The following is a 25,529-nucleotide window of genomic DNA, read 5'->3' as shown; positions in this document are numbered from 1 at the left end:
TTAGGTTTCAAATACATTTCTTTGTGTTTTATGTGGAAAAATATATTAGGATAGAATGAGAGTAGAAGAAAGGAGTGTGGGTAGAATATTATTATACTAATCCAGTTCAAAGATATTGGTGATTTATACCAGGATAGCAACACTAAAGAGAATAAGAAATAAATTGATTTAAGAATATATTTTGTGAAAAGAGCATACATTAATAATTTATCAGAATTATGGGTACAAGAAAAGGAAGCAAGATAGAGTATTTGAAATTTTCTAGAAGAAACACAAGGAAACAAAAGCATCAAGGTTTTATGGTTAGAAATTTTAAGAAACCATTTTGACAAGTTTTAAATTATTGAGAATTCCAATCCAGGTAGTGTTAATAAGTAGGAAGTTGAACATATAAGTCCAAATTTTAGAGAAAAACTGTAGTTTGGAAAGAAAAATTTAAGAGCCCTTGTGATAGAGATTGTATTTAAATCCATGAGAATAACTCTGAGTATCTAAGGAGATAGCATGGCAGGACAACGAAGGCTGGGAAAGACTCACTAGAAAGATAGGAAGAAAACTGGGGGGTAAAGATGTCATGAGAGTGAAGGAATAAAAAGCTAAGGGAGTTGAGGCATAGAAACTGGTCATGTGTCAAGAGGTCAGGCCAGAGGAGGAAAATAACTTTCTAATGGATTTGGTAGCATGGAGGTCAATAATGACCTTCACAAAATATTAGCTGGAAGGCCTGAGTCAAAATAAGATTGGAATGGGTTGAAAAGAAGTTTGATTGGAAAAAGGAGCAGAGAAATTGATCTCTAGCTGGATGGACGTGTGGGGCCAAGGAAATATACATGGTTTTTTTTTTTTAAGAAGAATATAGAGACTATAATATTCTTAAATGCTGATATAAGTGATCAAGTAAAAAATGGAAAAAGTAAAGATATAGAAAACAAGAAAACCATAAAGAAATTAAGTCTTTGAAGAGGTGAAAGGAAATGAAATTCAGAGCATGTGTGATGATGGGAAGATTATTCAAGGCCAAGCTAAAGGAACACAGAACTTTTATGAATTGAATATGGAAGTGAGAAGGGACCTTGGAAGGAAGTCACTGATGAGCAAGACTAGCTTTATCCCCCTTCTGGAGGATGGTCCTCTTGATGGCTTTAATGAGTTCCTTGTTACGAAGACTGTAGATAATTGGGTTGACCATTGGTGTTAGTACCGAGTAAACTATAGCAAGTGTCCAGTCAAGGGTCAGTGAATAGCTCTTCTTTAGTCGCACGTACATGAAGATGATGCTCCCAAAGAAGACGAGGACCACAGCAAGATGCGAGGCACAGGTAGAGAAGGCCTTCTTTCTTCCTGCTGCTGTTTTTATCTGCAGCACAGCCCCAATGATCCTTGCATAAGAAATCGTGATAAAGAAGAAAGTGATAAGAATTATGAAGGCATTAATGGCAAAGTCCACCAGAATGTTGGTGGATGTGTCCTTGCAGGCCAAGCTCAGCAAAGGTGGAAAGTCACAGAAAATGTGTTGGATTTCGTTGTAACCACAGAATGGGAGCTGAGAGACCAGGATGACCTCAGAAATTGGACACAGGAAGCCATAAGTCCAACAAGCGGCAGCCATCTTGGCACAGAGGGTGGTCGTCATAATTGCAGGGTAGTGGAGGGGCCGACAAATGGCCAGGTATCTATCATAGGCCATGGCTGTAAGAAGGTAGCATTCAGAGGCTCCCAAGGAGTGAAAGAAATAGGTCTGAAGGAGGCATCCTGCAAAAGAAATGGTCTTGTTCTCACTGAGAATATTAGCTAGCATCTTAGGGATGGTGGTAGCCGTATACCACAACTCCAAGAAGGAGAGAACACTGACAAAGTGGTACATGGGTGTGTGCAGGGCTGATTCCAGTCGGATGACTAAGAAGATGAGCATGTTGCCACAGATGGTGAACAGGTATGCCAACAGCAGCAGGACAAAAAGGCAGCCCCTGACGTAGCCCCCACTGGCAAAGCCAAAGAACACAAATTCAGCCAGTCTTGAATGGTTGTATTGATCCATGGGAGGCTGAGGTAAAGAAGGAAAGGAAAACACTAGATTAAGGTGACTGCTGAATCCATGCCAAAACCTCATTTCTCTCTCTTTTTAACTTAAAAGCAGCACGTAAATTACAACTATTACTCCAACTACTATTACTATTACTGTAAAAATAACAATAGCTAACTCTTATTAGCACTTACTATTCATCAAACAGTTTAACAAGTGCCTTGAATTCAATATTTAGTTAATTTTTATAGTTCAATGAAATAAGCACCATTGTTTTGCCTATTTTGCAAATAAGAAAACTCGGCAATGGAGAGAAAAAGTGATTATAATACTTTTTTATTTCCTGTAGATACTATTTCCCAGAAATAACATTTAGACCATCCTCAAACATTCTAGCTTTATACTATCTGACTGTTTCTAAGCATTCAAACTCCTCTTTCCAGGTCATGGTTTTTCCTTCAGTTAATTCTTAAAGAGCAAATTTGGGGTATGAGATTAATAGAGTAGCAAATCTTTTCTTACTGTTCAGTTCACCTCTATAAACATTTATTGAACAAATATGTGTCAGGCAGAAGGAACACAAAATTCAGCAAGGTACAATCTCTGCCACCAGAAAGCTTATAACCCTGTAGAGAAGCAGACATTTCAATAGGATTTGTAAAGTACAGAACACTTCAGAGTGCCCGAAAAGTGGCTCATTTCTCAGACCAGGATGACTGAATAAAAAGCATTTAGAGAATGCATGTAAGATGAATTTTCCAAGAAGAGCTTGGATCAGCTAGGTAAAAGAGAAATGCCAGATATAGGTGATGGGGAGGAAGGCAGCAAACCACATTGCCATGTATGTACCTATGCAACAATCTTTCATGTTCTTCACATGTACCCCAAAATCTAAAATGCAATAAAACATATATATATATAATATTATATATTATATATATTCTCTTAATATATATAATAAATATATATTATATATATATGTATATATTATATATATATAATATATATATATTATATATATATATAGAGAGAGAGAGATAGAGAGAGAGAGAGAGAAATAAATATTTCAGTCAAGAATAAAAGCAATGAGCAGCAAGCCACTCATTAGGGAAACATATCTTCCCCTGTGTGGTAAGCAAGGAATGTTTGATAGATGACTGACCTGGTCAGATGTAGATTTTTTTAAAATAAATAAAATGTAACTATTCTTACTCAAGCTCAGAGCTGAAGGTATGAATTTGCCTTGTGGGTGTTGCTGACAGGAAGATGGTTTAGGGAGGTTATCACATTTGGTGTAACAATGCAGATTCAAAAACAAACATCATACACTGGCAATAAACATGAATCCTGTATTTTCAGAAAATCAATTCCATAAGTACAGGTGAAGAGTATATAGTTGGCTTGGTGAAATTTTATATAAAACAGTATTGGACATTCTAATTATTCTTAAGCAAAATGTGAAACATCCGTTAGTTTATAATGATACTTAGAAATTATTATTGGTCACCGTTGGAGGATGAAAGAAACCATGTCATTATTCTGCGAACAGGTATATATGAAAGGATGAAAGCAAACATTTATCCTGTATTTTCCAGTAAAAATGATAGCAGTGCCAGTCATACCATACCCTGTGTAGCTCACGCTGCATTTGAAAACTGCCCAATTCTAGTATCATACCAACAAACAAGCGTCTTGCTTATTTTCATCATCCCAACACTCATCACAATGGCTGTCACATTAAAAGTATTGAATAGGATTTTAATAACCAAATGAATTAATTTAAACAATTATATTAATAATTAGTAGACCAGTGCTTTCCCTGCAACTCTACCACTCACTCAACTCAAAACATTTCTTCCAAACTCAAATGCCCTGCAGTAGAAATAAACTTCTGGGTTTGATATTTTAGAATGCTAAACTCGTTGAAAGCAATTGATACTTAAAAGATTCTTCTTGATTTTCTTCTAACCTAAGGAGACTGTATATTCACCTCTCCAATTACAGGAGACAGATATGTTAAAAAAAGAAATTCTTGCTTCATTACATTTAATTTACTTCTAGGTCATCTCTCTTCTCCATCTGGGAACTTCTTAGCCTTCAAAATCAGATCAGATCTTAACTCCTTAAATATTCTTCTGCTGAATTCCTCAGAAAAAGAATTATTTACTCCTTTTCTATGCCCTCATAATATTTATATTTAGCATGTTGTTACCTTTTTAAGTCTGTCTTCCCCATAAATTGTTAAGATCTTTGAGAATAAATGTAGTACTTAATTAATTATTATGTATTTCCCTGCTAATGCCTAGGACAATAAGTATATAATTGTGAACTCAATCAATGTTTTATTCTAGCCTAAATTTAAGTTACATTTTCTCTACTGTACCTGAATGCATCCTTTTTGTTGTCTTCTTAGCAGTTCAAAGCTTATAGTATTCTAATAAAGTTAGCATCTCAAATTTAGTCTGGCCTCAACTTTCCCTAATCTTGTTGAAAGACCCATCATTACTCCCACTGACTCAGAGAAATTAAACTCAGGAAATAGTTTTGATCATCTTTTATGTGTAAGGAACTGTTATTGGTAATGTTTCCCCTTTATACAAGTTAGCTTTTCTGAAGCCAACTGTATGTGTAGATCAAGTAAGGTCTAGCAAACGTAATAATTTCAGGAGCAACTTCAAGGCCTCTGGACCCCAAATTATTGCATGACCAAATGTCTGTAATCTTCCAAATAGAAAATCTGTGTAAGGCCTTCTCTAGGTTAAGCATTTTCAAATGCAGTTTCTCCTGAGAGAATACAATATAAATGCTCCTCAACGATGCAGTTACAGCCCAAGAAACCTATCATAATAAAAATAAGTTGAAAATGCATGAAATATACCCAAACATCACATGCTAGCCTAGCGTCCCTTATATGTGCTCAGAACACTTGCATTAGCCTACAGTTGGGCAGAATCATCTAACACAAAACCTATTTTATAATAAAGTATTGAATATCTCATGTATTAATCTGTTGAATGTATTTGCTTTCACACCATTGTAAAGTAGAAAAACTGTAAGTAGAATCATCATTCATTAGGGACTGTCTATACCTCATTAGGTGTTCTCAGTCACAGCCTCTATTTCATGAAAATTGTTTTAGAAACCTCTACTTTCTACCATCTGTGTCAGCACTTGACCAATCTGTGACAGCACACAAGACAATTTCTTGTCTGTCAACGTTTTAAAAGCAAATGATTGCTAATCTCTTGGTTGTAAAATAAATGACGAATCAAATGGAGGGAATGGTGGACAAGATGGCCTTTAAAGTCTCTTCCAAATCTAATACTCTAAGATGATCAAAATCAAATTATTTCAAGTCCCAGTTACTTAAGTTACATTTTCACTAATTCAATTGTTATATTTCCAAGTAATATGTTTTCAAATCCCTTATTGTGTGCCACCTTTCCAATCCCTGATCAATACAGTTAATGTGCTCCCTAGTTCACCTACCAACCACCGATCATCATTCAGCGTCTGCTTTGATCTTGCCTGGATCAGTATATGTGTGGGAGATGGAAACTGGATCTTTGAGCCTTTTCTCCTTTACAGCAAATCTCATCCTCCTAAGGCAGAGTCCCCAGAGTTAACACTGATTGTTTTTGCCACAAGTGGCAGAAGGAAGCCAGAGGCAGGTGAGAATCTGGCTCAGGGGAGACTCCTGGGAATCCAGATTTACCTCTCACCTGCAGAAGTGGGCTCAGACAAGTCTTTCCCAAATGTTTGCTATCTCATCACCCTCCCTTGCCACTTCTAGTCCCTCATCGTTAGTGACTTCTGAACCTAGACTCTTGACCTCTGGTTCTGAAAACGTGACTCTAATCTTCCCACCATTCTCATACACTCATGTACTTTCACATTTCTTGACTCACTTCAGATATACAAAGAGACTATTTCCCCTCATCATTTTAGCCAATTACTTTTTCTGATAATGTGCTGAATCCCACTAATATTATTATTCTTCCTTTTAGAAGCTGATAAGAGCTGCCTGTTTTTAAAACAAACAAACACACACACAAACAAACACATTGGGGTTGTGGAGCTTCAGAAACTTTAATTTGAATTGTAGCTCCAATTAAAGACTCGTTTACCTGAGCATTTGCTAAGCAACACATATTGTTCTAAGCACAATACAGTCCTCACAATTACTCTAATACAGTCCTCACAATTACTCTATGAGGTTGGTATGATTGTTATTCCCATTTCACATTTGAGAAAACCGAAGCCCAGAGAGTTTAATAAAGTGTCCAAGGTCACACAAGTGCCCTACAGAATGGTAAACCAAATCACTCTGACTCCAGAATCCATTATCATCGCCTCTAAGCTCCACTGCCTCGGAAATGTTCCTGATAGTCAAAGGATCATAACCAAGGTCATATTACCATAAAGTGGCACCTGTTTTAAGGTCTGTGCTCTTAACTACTACTCTATCTATGTACCTTCAGGCAGTCATGTATTTATCTGAACCAGTATTTTATTATGTATAAATGTGTGCTGTGAGAGTTAAGATAAACCTCAAACACTAACTATAACAGTTTTAAAGTGTGTTAGCTTATATTTCCCACTTCATGTAGCAGATGTAGAATACATGTTTGGAAACTACTCCAAATAATTAACTTTGTCTAAGTGACTTAGCATCTCACAGCCTTATTTTCTTCACCTTTAAACTGAACATATTTGGGTTGCTTTGAGGATTACCTGACAGGACAAAGCATTCCAGCAAAAGAAAGGAACATACCCATAATCAACAAAATTAGGTTTATTGACTTATTACAATGTGGGTAATCACACACCACTGGAGCTGTGGGACATTTCTGTTAGAGGGTGTTAGATGGGAATTATTACAGGATGTGGGCTGACATTAGGCAATTTTAGGTGAGGAGGAAACATTCAAGAAAGCTAAGCTTGCTCTGGATTTGGTCCTATCAATTACTAGAAATAATTCCATGACTAGGTATCTTAATGAATCTTATTCATTAAAGCACACTAAAGCTGTAATTGAGAAAGATGATATCAGTCACTCATTTTAGCTAGGAGAATAAATAGATTTTTCTGACTGTACAGTGTTGTATGTAATTAGACAGGATTACTAAGTGGTATTTTTTTCCTCTCACTTCATTATGGTCAGAGTGACTTTGTCTGATGTTGCTATTCTGTGAGAAGATCATGAGCTAGGTTGTGTTTTTTTCAGATAAAATACATAAGGGGCAAAATACAGTCTTGTACATAGTAGGTGACCCACTAACTTTAAGTCTCTTTCCCTCCTACGGATCATACTCTTTTCCTTTTTAGTGTTTTTAACATTAATTGACAACGTTCCCTTTTGAATTGACTATATTACAAAACAATCACAATAAACATGTAACCCTGGATTGTTCAAAATTTAGTTTTCATGAATAAAATCCATCTCCTTGTCACTTCCCCTCATTGGTTCTATGGCAACTCGCTGAATCCAACATAACACAAAGTTCTGCCAATACTAGAACCCAGCTTTCATGCCCTGCCTTGATGAATTTTCTTCCAGCTAAATGGCCTCTAACTTGTCTACATGTATGTTGAAGTGCCCTCAGCATACTGATCCCTCTTTCTTAGACTGGTTCATCACTGTTTCACTCTCTGAAATGAACAACAAGGCTAAAGATATGTCATTCAAAACCAGAAATAAGCTAATACCCTAGGTTTTAAAATCACATTCCACTCTGCTTGACCTAACTCCTAGAACACATTTCTCTTCCTGTTCTTGGGTCTCTTTCACCAAGTAACACCTGCTTATTCTTCTGGTATCCATTCTAACATCATCTCTTTGAAGAAGCCTTATCTGACCACACTGTCTAAACATTCTGTCTTCCAACCCTTATTCTATCCATTGCTTCCTGGTCATCCTTTTTGTAAAACCAGCACAGATTTTAATTATATATTTGTATGTTTATTTCTGTCTTTTTGCCAATAAATTATAAGGTCAATGAAGATAGGAACTGTATTTTTTCAACACCATCATTCAATTCCTATTATCTTTTTGCACAAAGTAGATATACAATAACTATTTGTTGGATGCATTAATTAAGAAAAGCTACTCTGACTCCTCTACCCCTCTCTACCCACACATGTGTACACAACATTCACATAAGGATAGGCCAGATTCTTCTGTTATAATTTTTCAGAATACTGTGCATTTCTGAATTCATCCCTTTTCTAATAATTCATTGAATATGCATCTTTCATTTGTTTTATTTTTAATTGACACATAATAATTGTACATATGTACAGGGTAGAGTGTGATGCCTTGATGCATATATACATTGTGTAATATCAAATCAGGGTATTCAGCCTATCTGTATTCTCACATTTTTAACATTTCTTTATGGTGAATCCATCCAAAATCATTTCTTCTAGATACTTTGAAATATGCAATACAATATTGTTAAACATAGTCACCCTACTGTGCAATAGAACAACAGAACTTCTTCCTCCTATCTAATTGTAATTTCATGCCTTTTAACCAACTTCCCATCTTTCCCCTCCCCTTTTCTTCTCCATCTTCTGGTAACCACATTCTATTGTCTACTTATATGAGGTCAATTTCTTTAGATTCCACATAGGAATAATATATGTGATATTTGTATTTCCATACTTGGCTCATTTCACATAACATCATGCCCTCTAGGTTCATTCATGTTGCCACAAATCACAGGATTTCATTCTTTTTTATGGCTGAAAGCTATTCTATTGCATATATATACATTTTCTTTCTTTATTTGTTGACAGACCCCAAAATATGAAAAATAAAACTGCCATATGATTCGGCAACCCCCCATTGGCTATATATCCATAATAAATTAAAGAGATATCTGTACGCTTGTGTTTACTGCGGCAGTATTCACAATAGCCATGATATAGATTCAACCTAAGTTTCCAACAGTATCTTTCTTTCAAACTGAACAGTAAGCTTTTTGAGGGCAAAGGCCATCTTTGTTCAATATTTGCATGTTCAGTGCTACCTACTTATTGCGTAACCTGGTGTTTTTCATAGAAAACATATTCAATTCATTTAGAGAATATATTTAAACCACATTTTACTCTTTCTGTACTTCTTCCAAGAGTTTTTTTATGGACACAGTACTTGCTTTTTTGGCTTTGATACCCAAATATAAAACCCTTTTCTGCAATCAAACACCGCATGTTCTCACTCATAGGCGGGTGTTGAACAATGAGAACACATGGACACAGGGAGGGGAGCACTACACACTGGGGTCAGTTGGGGGGAAATAGGGGAGGGACGGTGGGGGGTGGGGAACTGGGAGAGATAGCAAGGGGAGAGATGCCAGATGTAGGTGATGGGGAGGAAGGCAGCAAATCACACTGTCACGTGTGTACCTATGCAACAATCTTGCATGTTCTTCACATGTACCCCAAAACCTAAAATGCAATTAAAAAAAACTAAAAAAAAAAAAACAACAACCATTTTCTGCTTCCATTAGAGTTTGTCTTGTGAAACTCAGTATATTTTCCTAGTGCTTTAAGGTATTTTTAGATTTTTATTCTGTTATCTTCCCTCTTATGTATTAAATCATTTCATGTTAAATAAAATTTGACAAGTATCTAGGTTCTCTTCTGGGTTATTAGTAAAACTTTTGGGTGTTACTGTTGATTAAGTAGAGACTACTGTGACAGACTCCTAGATACTTATCTTCAAAGTCATTTTTAAATAAACATTCTTTAGGAAAAGTTACCCATCTACCTATAAATTCTCCTAACAATACTCTCATCCAAGCCACATTTTTCTTTTTCTTCCCAAAGTGTATCCAGGATATGTTCTTAGGACTGGGAGCATGCAGAGAGAGTGAAACAAAAATTAAGAGCTTTAGAAATAACTGCATAGAGCTAGGAGAGACATTGTGCAAAGTACCTAAGGATGCTCACTTAGAATTCAGACTCATCAGTGGGAAGATGCCACGTTGGAAGCTAACATAAAAATAATATGTCACCACTTATCAATTTGTCCTGAGAATATAATTTGTCCAAAGATTATAATTTAATCAATATGAAGTTTACCAGTCTATACAGGATATTAATAAATACTTTAGGGCAGGGGCAAGCCAACTTTTTCATAAATGGCCATATAATAATTATTTTGGACTTTGGAAACCCTCCTCTTAATCTTGTGTTGGATGTTGTCCTCTCTAAATCTCATGGTTATGACTAAGATTCCAAAAGCAAATGCAACAAAAACAAAAATAAATTAATGAAACCTAATGAAACTAAAAAGTCCTGCACAGAAATAGAAAAATCAGCGGAATAAACAAACACCATGCAGAGTGGAAGAAAATATTCACAAAATATTCACTATTCATCCAGTGAAAGACTAATATCCATAATCTATAAGGAACTCAAACAAGTAATCGTATCAAAAAGTGGGCAAAGGACAGGAATAGACAATTCTCAAAAGAAGGTATACAAACAACCAACACATATATGAAAACAATGCTCAATATCACTAATTATCAGGGAAATGCAAGTTAAAACCATGAGATACCACCTTACTCATGTAAGAATGGCCATAATTCAAAAACTGGAAGCATTCCCTTTGAAATCTGGCACTAGACAAGGATGCCCACAGTGGAAGTTCTAGTCAGAGCAATTAGACAAGAAAAAGAAATAAAGCGTATTCAATTAGGAAAGGAGGAAGTCAAATTGTCTCCATTTGCAGATGACATGATTGTATATTTAGAAGACCCCTTGTCTCAGCCCCAAATCTCCTGAAACTGATAAGCAACTTCAGCAAAGTCTCAGGATGCAAAATCAATGTGCAAAAATCACAAGCATTCCTATACACCAATAACAGACTTAAAGAGAGCCAAATCAAGAACGAACCACCATTCACAATTGCTACAAAGAGAATAAAATACCTAGGAATACAACTAACAAAGAATGTAAAGGACCTCTTCAAGGAGAACTACAAACCACTGCTCAATGAAATAAGAGAGGACACAAACAGGATGGAAAAACATTCCATGCTTATGGTTAGGAAGAATCAGTATTGTGAAAATGGCCATAATGCCCAAAGTAATTTATAGATTCAACGCTATCCCCATCAAGCTACCAATGACGTTCTTCACAGAACTGGAAAAAAAACTACCTTAAACTTCATATGGAACCAAAAGAGAGCCCGCATAGGAAAGACAATCCTAAGCAAAAAGAACAAAGCTGGAGGCATCATGCTGCCTGACTTCAAACTGTACTACAAGGCTACAGTAATCAAAACAGCATGGTACTGATGCCATAATAGAGATAGAGACCAATGGAACAGAACAGAGGCTCAGAGGCAACACCACACATCTACAACCATCTGATCTTTGACAAACCTGACAAAAACAAGCATTGGGAAAAGGATTCCCTGTTTAATAAATGGTGTTGAGAAAACTGGCTAGCCATGTGCAGAAAGCAGAAACTGGACTTACTTACACCTTACACTAAAATTAACTCCAGATGGATTAAAGATTTAAATATAAGACCTAACACCATAAAAACCCTAGAAGAAAACCTAGGCAATACCATTTAGGATATAGGCATAGCCAAGGACTTCATGACTAAAACACCAAAAGCATTGGAAACAAAAGCCAAAATAGACAAATGGGACCTAATTAAACTCCAGAGTTCTGTACAGCAAAAGAAACAATCATTAGAGTGAACCGGCAACCAACGAATGGGAAAAAAATTTTGCCATCTACCCACTGACAAAGGGCCAATATCCAGAATCTACAAAGAACTAAAACAGATTTACAAGAAAGAAACAAACTCATTCAAAAGTGGGCAAAGGATATGAACAGATGCTTTTCAAAAGATGATATATTTGAGGCTAAGAAACATATGAAAAAATGCACATCAATCACTGGTCATTAGAGAAATGCAAATCAAAACCACATTGAGATACCATCTCACACCGGTTAGAATGGCAATCATTAAAAAATCTGGAGACAACAGATGCTGGAGAGAATGTGGAGAAACAGGAATGCTTTTACACTGTTGGTGGGAGTGTAAATTATTTCAACCATTGTGGAAGACAGTGTGGTGCTTCCTCAAGGACCTAGAAATAGAAATTCCATTAGACCCAGCAATCCCATTTCTGGGTATATACCCAAAGGGTTGTAAGTCATTCTATTATAAAGACACATGCACACGTATGTTCATCATGGCACAGTTTACAATAGCAAAGGATTATAAATCGTTCTATTATAAGGACACATGCACACAAATGTTTATTGCAGCACTGTTTACAATAGCAAAGACTTGGAACCAACCCAAATGCCCATCGATGATAGACTGGACAGGGAAAATGTGGCACATATACACCATGCTATACTACGCAGCCATCAAAAACGATGAGTTTGTGTCCTTTGTAGGGACATGGATGAACCTGGAAACCATCATTCTCAGCAAACTGACACAAGAACAGAAAATCAAACACTGCATGTTCTCACTCATAGGCGGATGTTGGACAATGAGAACACATGGACACAGGGAGGGGAGCATCACACACTGAGGTCTGTGGGGGGAATCTAGGGGAGGGACAGCAGGGGGATGGGGAGTAGGGGAGGGATAACGTGGGGAGAAATGCCAGATATAGGTGATGGGGAGGAAGGCAGCAAACCACATTGCCATGTATGTACCTATGCAACAATGTTGCATGTTCTCCACATGTACCCCAAAACCTAAAATGCAGTAATATATATATATATATATGTATATATGTAAAAATTATAAACATTATCTAGAATCAGTTAGTGCGGCTATGAGTACTAAATGATTGAGGCTTCCAAGTTTAGTTCTTGCCTAGCCAAGAGCATTGTTTCTTCTCTTTTATGTCACCACTTGTCAATAAAGAGTGCTTACTTGGCATTTATTCTGTATCAGAAATAGAGTGTGAAAAATGACAAGTTCTGGTATTATTGTGCAATGGCTCACTGCCACATGGGCTTAGAAGCCAATACCATGACACCAGCTCTTAAGAAAGAAAAGGCCTTATTTCAAGGTTGATCAGCAAGGAGGCAGGAGGCAATGTTCAAATCTGTCTCCCTGAACTGAGGTCTGGGCACAAGTTTTACAGGCAGAGAGCCACTACGAGGGAGATAGGAAAATGGAACAAAGCATTATCTGATTGGTTCCTGAGAAGAGGTTATGCTGGATCCTTGATTTTTATGACTGTGCTGCAGCAAAACAGTTCATCCCTTCCTTTTTAATTTGGTCACCATTCTTTGGTCTAAATACTTAGGTTCCACATGTTGTTTACTTTTTTGTTCTGGTTGGCTCCAAGGTCACAAATCTGGTACACTTAGTTCATCTGGGCACGCTTGGGTTAATTACAACCTGAGGGTCTATTGCAAGTAAAAAACAAGTCACCATTTTGTTGTATTTTGTTACTGACAAGGTTAAACCAGATTGAACTTGTTCTGTGGTTACACTGATACCTTCATCAAGTGATTCATTATTTGAGGAGAAAGATGAGATCTAAAATTATTTGTTAAAAATTTAAGTGAAAAAAGTCATATTCAACATGTTCAAAAATTCATCGTATCATTGCTACTACTTGGAAAAACAACATATGTTTATTGGAATTTAGAAATCAATAGAGGAATAATTTTTGAAGTAACTATTTAACTAAACATTTAATGTGCTATGTAATACATTTTTTTAAAAACCATGCTCTAAATGTTAGGAAAAAATGACATGATATGCAACTAATGTAATGTGAGAAATAGGGGAATTCACAATAATTTGGTTATCTATTTAATACACATTTGAAACATCTTTTATGCCCCAGACTTTATTCTAAGAACTGTAGAAAATGATGCATACAACGCTGTTGCTTCCCTTTAGATATTTATTACATAGAGTGGGAGGAGACAGGTCCTCAAATCACCTGATTATTTTTTCTAAATTTTTTTTTAACATAAGAAAAAATTTTAACTTCACACACACAACGAATTTTTGAACCCTTTAGAGGTATTATTTATTGAAGCAAATAAACTTTTAAAACAAAATATGTAAATGAAGTGATAGATCCCAAGGTCACATGTCCTTGTTTGCTCACAAATGTTGTTTATATCTGACGTCCCGGGGTACATTAATAGCATTTCAATTTGTTCTCTGATGTACTTGAATTTAAATGTCCTATGAGCTAGAATGTCAGCCTTGATGCTAGTATCGAGTAAATGGTCTGATTCTGCTGCCTTTTAGATCTGACTGCGTATTGCCTATCTTGCTAGAGTCAATGTCCAATTGTCGCCATAGGAGAAGTAATCAAAAGTTGGGCTTTATCCTGGGCACTTACCCCAATATGTCACACTAAGGCATTACTTCTCAAACTTTTATTTTCATATCATAGCGCTTATAAAAGGGACGGTATCTGTAGGCCACACTGAGGTGAACAGAAAGGCCACTTTCTGCTGGAGGAAATGAGTCCAAGGACTTCCATTCCCATAGGCCTTATCTGACCACTCATAGGGTGTGTGTTAGGGGCAGGGTAACTCAGCACGTTTGTTATTTGTATCTGTTGAGAAGCTCTGTGCTAAAGATGACCTGAGCTTTATATTCTAAAGGAAATGCCTAAGGAGGTCTCAAGAGAAAAAAAAAGTGCATAGTGAAAGGCAAGGGGAGTTTACAGCTGTAAATGGATCTGAAAAAAAAAAAAAAAAAAACTTCTTGTGAAGTTTCAGCAGGGCACTCAGTCTCTGTCACACCCATTTGACTCTTAAGAGTTTGCTTATTCATTTATTATTTTGTCCAAATATGAGTGGATATCAAACACTATAGTACAAATTAATAGATACATGCCACTTCGAGTTGTTAGATGACTACTTATGTCTTCACTACAGTAAGTCCTTCATGTTCTCTGCATAGTATGCACCCCACAGATATTAGCAATTAATAATAATTGTTATAATGGTTTTAGTAATTATTATTATCACGATGACCTCTTAATTAATGTGATCTAAGCCATTTCAATTTGAGGCATCCTCTAGTGCTGCCACCTCAGGGAAAGAAGAGTTTCTGTTGAGCCCAAAATAGTTCCTGCAAAAGAGTAATCTGAGTGAAGTGAGGTACAGAAGGAGAGAAAAGGAGCCTAAAAGCAGTAGACTCAGCCTGTCAGCAGAACGGAGTTTTGCACCTTGTATCTGGAGAAACAGCATAGACTTCTTGAAAGCAGGGACTACTCCTCAGTTTACAGAAAGGTAAATTTGGACCCTTAGGTCAAAAGAAGATGCCTGTGTAAAACTAAGCATTATCAAAGAAATACATCCCCACTGAAGACATTTATGTGGAAAATTTTAAGCAATAATGATTAATATTTATATGCTTAATATTATTTCCCCATTTTGCATGTAAGGAAACTGAGGTAGAGGTAGCGTACTTCATATAATCACACAGCAAGTAATGGTGGAATTGATGTGTGAACACAGGCAGATAGCCTTCAAAGTCCATGGTGTAACCCTATCCTGATTCTGGGGTGCTGAGACTAACTTGTTTATGAAATACTTACTATGTGTTATTTAACTTTGGAACACTTTGATGTCGATTTTTTTAAGGGAAAACAAATCTGGCATCAGAGAGAGCTTATGTTTTTTGCCCAGAATCACAGAGGCAAAAATGGCAACACCTGAATTTGTAGCAACACCTTTCCATCTCCGCTCTGGAAATTCAGATCTTGTGCATCTGGACCTAGTTCAGGTCCTGCTTTCCTTAAGAAGTGCTATAAGCATAGAATTGAAACTCCCTAAGCTGAGAGAAATGTGAGTACTCATCTACTGCCAGCCTTTCATTTTACAGACAGAGAGAAAGAGGCTGAGGAGGGTCACTTGGTCAGCTGAAGTTGATTTAGGTTTAAATTTGTCTCTCTTTACTGAAAATTCAATAATCTTCCTAATTTTGTTATGTAAATATTGGGATGTTTTTCCTTCTTCAGAGGGATATTATAAAGATTAAATTTTTGAAAAATGAAGGCAGCTGTCACTATTTCTGGCATAGTATAAACATACAGAAAATAAAGCAATAAGATCTGTAAGAATGAAGAAAACGAAAAAGGATTCAAGATTAGCCAATACTTAGTCTCTGCCAAGGTCTGGTCCTATTTTTCTCACTAATTTGTATGCCATACTCTAGCAGGTACATGTTCCCCAGTTCACACACCATTAAGGAATGGGGGATTACTCTGCTCAGCAGAGGAAGCAATAGAGGAGCTGGAGAGAAAAGAATTGTGATCAGGACTTCAGTTTTTTTCTCCATCAAGTTACCTTTGGTCACATAATAATCCAGAGTCCCTGGATGCCACAAACTGATAAGCATTCTGCTCATGGCTCACTGATCCACATCTGCAACTTTATACAAGCTAAAATTTTAGACTTCTTTTTGACAACCTAGTTTTCCACCTTCTTACCTTTCTCTAGGAATTTTATCTTGACTCAACCTGCCACTCCTAGCTTCAGTTTGTCTTCTTTCTTTCTTTCAGTATTGCACTGTCTCTCTAAGTCATAAATACAGTTGAACCACTTGTTTTACATCCCCGTTTTTTCTCCCTTTGCGGCACTTCTTTCCCATTAGTATGGGATAATCAGAGGCCATAACCCCCTTCTCTTTACATCTTCCAACTTTGACCAATTCAGGCACGGTGTGTGCAGCACACTTGACTACGGATCTATTTGATTTCTGTACTGGTGTTTTCTTTGACTCTGAACACATGATTCACAAACCATCTAGCTGATTCTCACAATTACCAGCAAGCTGGGCTATGACAAATTAGATCATTGAGGTTCCCTTAAAATGTTCTAATCCTGTCAATGACCCTGCTAAAAGCCTCCTTCACCTCCTTGTTGCGAAGGCTATAGATGATAGGATTGAGGAAAGGGGTAACAAGGGCATACACCAAGGCAATAAGCTTCTCTGTGCCCTCAGGTCGACTTCCAGGTGAGCCCACATATACTGTGAAGGCAGAAGCATAGAATAGTGCCACCACAGTCACGTGGGAGGAACAAGTAGAGAAGGCCTTGGCACGACTGGCAGCTGAGGGTAGCTTCAGCACAGCATTCAGGATACCTCCATAGAGCCCCAAAATGACCACAAAGTTGCAACCAGTGGCCACACCAATCACTGTGCCATGGGCCCTAGCATGCCAGCTTGTGTCCACACATGCCAACCACATCAGTGGTGCCAAGTCACAAAAGTAATGGGCCACCTCTTTCAAGCAGAAGGGTAGAGTGGCAGTGAGGGTGGCTGGCACAAGTGCAGCTGAGAAGCCAGCCACCCAAGTGGCTCCAGCTAGTCGTAACTGTACCTGTCTGCTCATAAGTCCATGGTAGTGGAGTGGGTGGCAGATGGCAAGGTAGCGATCCAGTGCCATGACACCCAACAGGTGGCACTCGGTCATGCCTAAGGAATGAAAGACATACAGCTGAATAAAGCATACAGCTGGTAAGATGGGTGAACACCCACGGAGCAAGGTATGCAGCAGTGTGGGCACTGTGGTGCTGACATACCACATCTCTACAAAAGAGAGGACACTGATAAAGAAGTACATGGGCGTGGACAACCCAGAATCTAACTGTACCAGGACAATGATGAGAATGTTCCCTGCAAGAGTGAGGAGATAGATGCACAGGGTCCCCAAGAAGGCAAGAGGTTGTAGGGTCCCAGTGGTAGTGAAACCAGCAAGGATAAAACTCTGGATCCAGGTATGATTGACGTGATCCATAATTCCTAGGAACAAGGGGTAAAGATAGAATATAAATTACTTCAAGCTTCTCTATTCAGAAAATCTGAGCACTTGAAAGGAACTTGAGACAGTATCTAATCAATGTTTCCTCACTTTACGCTAGAGGAACTGAAACCCCAAAAGCAGATATGGTTGTCCCCATATCCTAGTCTGTTTGTAACAGGGCTGGGACTAGAAACCAAGGCTCTTAGTCCCAGTTTAAACCCTTTCTAAGTTATAACACTGTGCTCCAGTGACTCAGTGATTTCCTCCCCTACTCCACCATCAAATAATAAGAGAGCCAGAAAATTCCTATTGCTATCCCTCCGTAGTTTCCAATGATAAAATAACCAACAGTATTGGGCTGTGGAGGAGAGAGAGAAGTCATCTGTCAAAAGTGAATGTTGAAGCTTCTTTCAGGAAGCCCCTCCGAAGTGCTTAGACTATCCTGGTAAGGACTAGAAGAAGAAAAAATGGAAAATGAAAGAAATGCAGAATCTTTGAAAACTGTAAAATCCTAGGCCCATAGTGCCTGATGATAATTCACCCAGTGTATACACTGTGCTGGGTGAAAACATGATCCCCAAAGGATATGTGCTAGGAATTCTCAAAAAGGAAAAACCATGAAGTCAAGCCAAGAAGCCAGCAGTCTGCTATAACAGGGAGAGATTTTCTTTTTTCTTTTCTTTTTGAGACAGAGTCTTGCTTTGTCACCAGGCTAGAGTGTAGTGGTACAATCTCGGCTCACTGCAACCTCCCTCTCCTGGGTCCAAGCGATTCTTCCGCCTCAGCCTCCCGAGTAGCTGGGACCATAGGCACATGCCACCATGCCCAGCTAATTTTTGTATTTTTAGTAGAGACGGGGTTTTATCATGTTGGCCAGGATGGTCTCGATGATCTTGACCTCATGATCCGCCCGCCTTGGCCTCCCAAAGTGCTGGGATTACAGGCGTGAGCCACTGCGCCCTGCCGAGACTCTTCTGAAGTCAGGGATTTGGTTACCACTCAGGGGCAATGGACATTAAGTTGAGCAACTTTTTAACCTCAGCTTCCTCTTCTCAAATTAAAAAAAAAAAAAAAAAGCCTGAGTTTGTTTCCTAAGACTCTTACGACACAGATAACATATGTTTCTCTAAAGTTATTGGAAAATGATTATGGGTTTAGAGGGGGATCAACACCAATGTCACTTGAGTTTTCCTTCCACACCCTAATAAGCCTCATTCAAACATGGTTCAAAGCCTTCATCCAGTTGTCTTCTTTGACTACTCTCATCTTTTCCGCACCACTCCTGCCCATTACCTGATGGTTTTGACAGCATTAGAACTTACAGCATTCTCCTCGCCATCCTTTCTACCCCGAGACACTCCCCTACTTATATTTCATATTCCTGGAAATGCGGGCCTCCAGGGGCTCCTGGCTGTATGTTCCCTGGAGTTGCTAAGGGTGTAAAGCTTTCCGTGAGGACTTCTCTGGGGCAAGAAGTTGTGCAAAAGGAAGTGCAGCAGGGCAGCTCTATTTCTCAAATAACTTTTCTCAATTCCGCAAACCTCACTGTGGACTTTAGAATCCAATCCCAGGGGCATTGCCTCCTCTGGGCCACTAGCAGTTTTGCAAGTCCTGCATAGACTTTAATAAAAAGAGACAAATCCAACTCATATATCCTTGTGCCTAAATGGAGAACAACACCTTGATCACTCCAAAAATGAGTTTAACCTTTCTTATAAATTACTTTGCAAAAAGACTCTCAATCAGCTGCATATCCGCTCCATTCTAATAAGATCGGCCAAATGACCAGAGAGGAGGAAATAATCTGTTTGTCCATTTTTTAACTATGTATAATACTTTCATTTTAATACACGTGCAGTCCATGTGCAGGTTTGTTACACAGGTAAACTTGTGTCATGGGGGTTCGTTGTACAGATTATTTTATCACCCAGGTATTAAGCCTAATACCTATTACTTATTTTTCTTTTTTTTAACCTTCTTTCTTTCTTTTCTTTTTTCTTTCATTTATTTTTAATTGAGATGGAGTTTTGCTCTTTGTTGCCCAGGCTGGAGTGCAATGGCACGATCTCGGCTCACTGCAACCTCTGCCTCCCAAGTTCAAGCGATTCTCCTGCCTCAGCCTCCCAAGCAGCTGAGACTACAGGTGCCCACCACCATGCCCAACTAATTTTTGTGTTTTTAGTAGATTCAAGTGATTCTCCTGCCTCAGCCTCCAAAGCAGCTGAGATTATAGGCACCCACCACCATGCCCAACCAATTTTTGTGTTTTTAGTAGAGATGAGGTTTTACCATGTTGGTCAGGCTGGTCATGAACTCCTGATCAGGTGATCCATCCGCCTCAGCCTCCCAAAGTGCTGGGATTACAGGTGTGAGCCACTGTGCCAGGCTCCAGTTGTTTTTTTCTGATCCTCTCCCTCTTCCCACTCTCCACCCTCCAATAGGCTCCAGTGCATGCTGTTCCCCTCTGTGTATCCATGTATTCTCAACATTTCGCTCTCACTTATAAGTGAAAGCATGCAGTATTTGGTTTTCTGTTCCTGTATTAATTTGCTGAGGATAATGCCCTCCAGCTCGGTCCATATCCCTGCAAAAGCGTTTTTCCATTATTAACCTTACCAGAGTGTGAGAAACATCTGCAATGCCATCACTTCTGCTTTGACTATCTCCGTCTCCACAACAATCACCATCACCACTACCCTCACCATCTCCCCTATCATTTATTCACTGATTTAATCATTGTCAAATACTCACAATGTGCCAAGTAGTGCTCTAAACCACCACAACCAGTATTGCTATCATTGTGTATACAACCACCATATTGTTGTTATATGTGGCATTTACATGTTTATTTATGTTTTCATCATCACTTTCATTTTCATCACTATCAGCATCATCTTCATAAAAGCTGTATGATCAGTACATGGACTCTGACCTCAACTGAACACAATCCCTAAGCATGTACTGGATTGATGTAGAGGCTGTATAAATAACAGATTGAAGCACTGATCCATTGGAGAATACATTTGCATCACTTGTAGATACAAATGTGGTTTGATATTTAGGAATCAGAGGGAAAAAAAACCCACGCAAGATAATAGCAAAATTAAATTGGATATCATTCACTGTAAAGCATTTTCACATAGATCACATCAATATAGAGGAAACCATTGAGTCTCCTCATATCAACTTGAAAAATTTCCTGAGAGAGCTGGAATTATTTAAACAGCAGGAAAAGATGATATTTTGTTTGGAGAGTTTTACTGAAGACAATATTTTAACCTCAAGATTGGAAGGCTCTCTCCTTGAGTGAAAAAAAAATCCAGGTGCTTGAGTATATAGAGGTTCTCATTCAGCTTCTGCCTGAAGCCAAGATTCCACTTCACCTGAAATATGTGGGCTATAAATCTCCCTACTAATGCAGTCAGTCTCTGTTCTGGGTGAGCCAGGAACAGAGTAAGCTCATGCTCAGGAAGTAGGTGCTTGCCTGAGTGGGGAGGCACTACCGAGATATGAAAGTTCTTGATGAGCTCTGAAAAGCTGTAGCAATGTGTAGGGTCTGTAGAAGTTCTGCGCATTGAGAGGAGAGAGAAGGTGGTACAGGTACCTCTGCTCAGAGGCCCAACAATATGCAATGCACCTGGGAATCTTTGAGCAATGTGTGCAAAACAGGTCTTAAATATTTCCTCATCAGCTAGATCTGAGGCAGTTGCATTGAACTTCCCTATCCTTAGCCAGTCTAGATTTTTTGCTTCCTCTTCCCTTAGGCCACACAAGTGGAGCCTTGGACCCACTGCTGACCTGCCACTGTTACACATGGCCTGTTTGGGGGACCTGGGTACCTCAGTATCTCATAGAGAACATGAGAGCCAGACCTATCCAGTGAAGCAAATCCTCCCACAAAACTTTTTTCCTATGCAACTCAGGGGAATAGACCAAAGTGCTAACAAGTTTTGCTAATGAGAAAGCAAGCGAGCTGCTTAATTGAGCTGGAGAAGCCAGGGAGAGACGCAAGGAAATAGTTCCCAGGAGGGAGCTGGTGCCATGGAATGATTCACAGCCTCAACTTCTGTAATTATCAACATTTTCTCTACAGAGACCACCCCCTCCATGAGCTGTGGAACAGGGAGCTTTGGGGAGGCTTCAGTTTTCTCCTCTTTCTCCCTCAATTAATGCTAATTGGGAACATGGGAATGTAGATCAGGATGTCAAAGAAACAGGTCTAGAATACAGTCCAACTAGGAGTCCCTGCCCCAAGCCTGATTAGGAGACTTTGCCTGAACCATACAGAAGGGAGATGCTTCCTACATTCATAGGAGTCACTGTGGAGATGTAGATTAGGAGTCAGGAGACCTGGCTTTTAATCTAGGCTTTGCTACTAACTCTTGCACAAAGTGGGTCACACACATTCCTTGTGCTTCATACATTTTTAAGTTTTTTTTGAACTATGATAAATGGTGTTTTTCATTTTGAAACCAGGGTAAAAGCATCAAGAGAAAGCAGATCAAGTTAATTGCTTGAATCCTTCTTTAAAATACATCAAAGCAATCCAACACACAAAAAGAGGAATGTATACCATGGGAGTTCAAAATAAAAAAAGATGTGACCATACTTGTTTGTTCTTTCAGAGCATTTTTTAAACTGTCATTTCCATTTAAAAAAAAAAAAAAAAAGCAGTCAGCTCATCTGCCTGTCTGCACATCTCTGGTTGGCTGCAAACCCATCCACATAGTGCTGTTTCTCATGACTCACTCTCAGACACTACTAAAAGATAAGACCACAAACGCAATTTTCAATGTTGGTTATAATAGAACATACAGTCAGAAAACTGAGTTTTAATTCTAATTCCATAAATCATCGTTGTAAATTGTAGTGCAATTTACCTAACCCTTTTTGCCTCATTTGCAAAACTGAAAATAATACTTAATTGGAAGGTTGCTGAAAGAATTAAGAAAGATAATTTAAGTTGGCGTGTAGTAGGTACTTAAAAAATTTGTTGATTCCTATTATTGTTTGCATCATATCAAACCTAATAGAACACAAGGACTCCTGAATCCATAAGTGTATCATTCTGTACAGAAGTTCAACAAAGGGCCAAAATCCCAAACAGTTTTTATTTGTGTGGAATAAGAGTGCCACTTCAGAAGTCCTGCAATTACTTCTTGATTAGACTGCTTAAAAGTGGTCAAAGTCACTTCTGAAACTGACCTAGACTCAGTTCTCTCTGAGGATATAAACTTCACTTCCAACAAAGGGCAAACAGACCATGGTGCTCTTTTGGCCATGGCCTAGAAAGAAAACCCAGAGATATAAAACGTTTCAACTTAACGCATACCAGCCTTGAGAAGTTATTGGGAAGAGTCAGGGGATATGAAAAAGAACAGTGATTAAAGTCTGGCGTAGAGAAGTTCAATTTATACAAGTTCTTGTCTACTTTTAGCAGTAGCCAGACTACTAAAATCCTATCACAGGGCAATCACTTTTGACCTCACTGACAGGGCTGCTTACAAGCTCTCCCTTCCTGGATGTTTTATGCCAAAGAAATTTTGTTATCTTTAAATTCCATAACACCTTCTTTTTTGTTTAATATACTTTATTTTTTAGAGAAGTTTTAGATTTACAACAAAATTAAATGGAAATCATAGTTTTCATGTGCCCCTCGCCCCACACATGTACTATCTCCCTCATCATCGACATCCCCCACCAGAGAGGTAGGTTTGTTACAATCAGTGAACATGTGTCCAACATTGACACATTCTGCAATTTATATTAGGGCTCACTCTTGGTATTGCACATTCAAAGCATTTAGACAAATGCAAAATGACATGTACCCACCAGTATCGTATCATACTTCACTGCCCTAAAAGCGATCTGTTCTCCATTTACTCCTTTTCTTCTCACAACCAAATGGCAACCACTGATTTTACTCTCTCTGTACATTTGTCATTTTAGAATTATACAGTAGGTAGCCTTTTCAGATTAGTTTTTTTCATTTAATTATACACATGTAAGGTTCCTCCATATCTTCTCAAATCTTAATGTCGCATTTCTTCTAGGGTTGAATAATATTCCATTGTCTGGATCTTCCACCATTTATTGATCCACTCACCTACTGAAGGACATTTGGTTGCTTCGGAATGTTGAGTAAAGATACTATAATCGTGTCTGAAGGCTTCTTGTGTGGATATAAGCTTTCAACTCCTTTAGGTAAATACCAAGGAGAACAAGTGCTGGAATGTATGAGTATTTTTAGTTTTCTAAGAAATTGTCAAACTGTCTTCCAAAGTGGCTGCATCATTTTGCAGTTCCACCAGCGATTGATAAGAGTTCTGTTGCTCCACATCCTCACCAGCATTTGGTATTCTCAGCATTTTGGATTTTAGCTATTCTAATAAATGTGTAGTGGTATCTCATTATTGTTCATTTGCAGTTCCCTGTGAACATATGATGTTGAGCATCTTTTCATATGCTTATTTGTCATATACATATCTTCTTTGATGAAGTATATGTTTAGATCTTTTCCCGATTTTTAAAAATCAGGTTGTGTATTTTCTTATTGTTGAGTTTTAATAGTTCTTTGTATATCTGTGAATCTATAAATCAAGTTGGGAAGAACTGACATCTTGACAATCAATATTGATTCTTACTTCCTATGAACATAAAATATCTCTCCTTTTATTTTGGTATTTTTATGTTTCTTTCATGAGAATTTTATAGTTTTCCTTACGTAGATACTGAATATATTTTGTTAGATTTGTACCTACTACAGTCTTTTATCAGATACATCTTTTGCAAATATTTTCTTTCAATCTGTGGTTTGTCTTTTTATTCTCTTGAAAATGTCTTTGCAGAGTAGATTTTTTTTTTTTTTTTTAGATGGAGTCTCACTCTTTTGTCCAGGCTGGAGTGCAGTGGCACGATCTCAGCTCACTGCAACCTCCACCTCCTGGGTTCAAGCAATTCTCCTTCCTCAGCCTCCTGAGTAGCTGAGACTACAGGCAGGTGTCACCACACCCAGATAAACTTTGTATTTTTAGTAGAGATGGGGTTTCCCCATGTTAGCCAGGTTGGTCTTGAACTCGTGACCTCAAGTGATCCACACACCCCTGACCTCACAAAGTGTTGGGATTACAGGAGAAATTTTTAATTTAATAAAGCTCAACTTTATTAATTATTTCTTCCATGAGTTTTATTTTTAATTTCTTTAGGAACCTCATACTAATGTGGCTGTACAATCTACATTTCTGTCTACAGTGTACAGGGGTTCCCTTTTCTCCACATCCTCACTAACACTTGTCTCTTATCTCTTCGATGATAGCCATTCTAACAGATGTGAGTTGATACAGATGTGAGGTTTTAATTTGCATTTCATGAATAGTTAATGAGGTCGAATGCCATTTAATATACTTGTGCTATCAACAGATTGATTCTAAACTTTATATGGAGTGCCAGATATGTGGTATGAATAATTCTAGAGATCCATAATACAACATAAGGACTACAGTTAATAATATTGTACTGGACTTAAGATTTTTGCAAAAAGATTAGATTGTTGGTGCTTATGCTACAAAATGAAAAAGATAACTTTGAGGAAGACGGATATGTTAATTGCATCACTATAATAATCATTTCAGTATATATAAATATATGAAAGATGTTGCACTTTTTAAATATATACAATAAAAATGTGGAAAAAATGTTGATATGCACAAAATACCTTACTAT

At 38.0% G+C, this 25,529-nt stretch overlaps 2 protein-coding genes across 2 annotated transcripts; both read right to left on the bottom strand.

The window, feature by feature from the left end:
- Positions 1-917: 917 nt before the first annotated feature.
- On the bottom strand, positions 918-2,038 carry LOC108286122 (olfactory receptor 6N2). The gene has a single exon (XM_017503744.2). The coding sequence runs from the start codon at positions 2,036-2,038 to the stop codon at positions 1,085-1,087; it is 954 nt and encodes a 317-aa protein (XP_017359233.2). The 3' UTR covers positions 918-1,084.
- A 14,830-nt stretch (positions 2,039-16,868) lies between these two features.
- On the bottom strand, positions 16,869-17,801 carry LOC108286114 (olfactory receptor 10C1-like). The gene has a single exon (XM_017503739.1). It carries the CDS (start codon positions 17,799-17,801, stop codon positions 16,869-16,871), a length of 933 nt encoding a protein of 310 aa, XP_017359228.1.
- Between the last annotated feature and the right edge of the window lie 7,728 nt (positions 17,802-25,529).

This window comes from Cebus imitator, unplaced genomic scaffold, assembly GCF_001604975.1.
Source record: "Cebus imitator isolate Cc_AM_T3 unplaced genomic scaffold, Cebus_imitator-1.0 Scaffold313, whole genome shotgun sequence".
In the NCBI taxonomy this organism is placed as follows: domain Eukaryota; kingdom Metazoa; phylum Chordata; class Mammalia; order Primates; family Cebidae; genus Cebus; species Cebus imitator.
The sequence above is the reverse complement of the archived record's forward strand: the minus strand, read 5'-3'. Positions and strand labels throughout refer to the sequence as shown.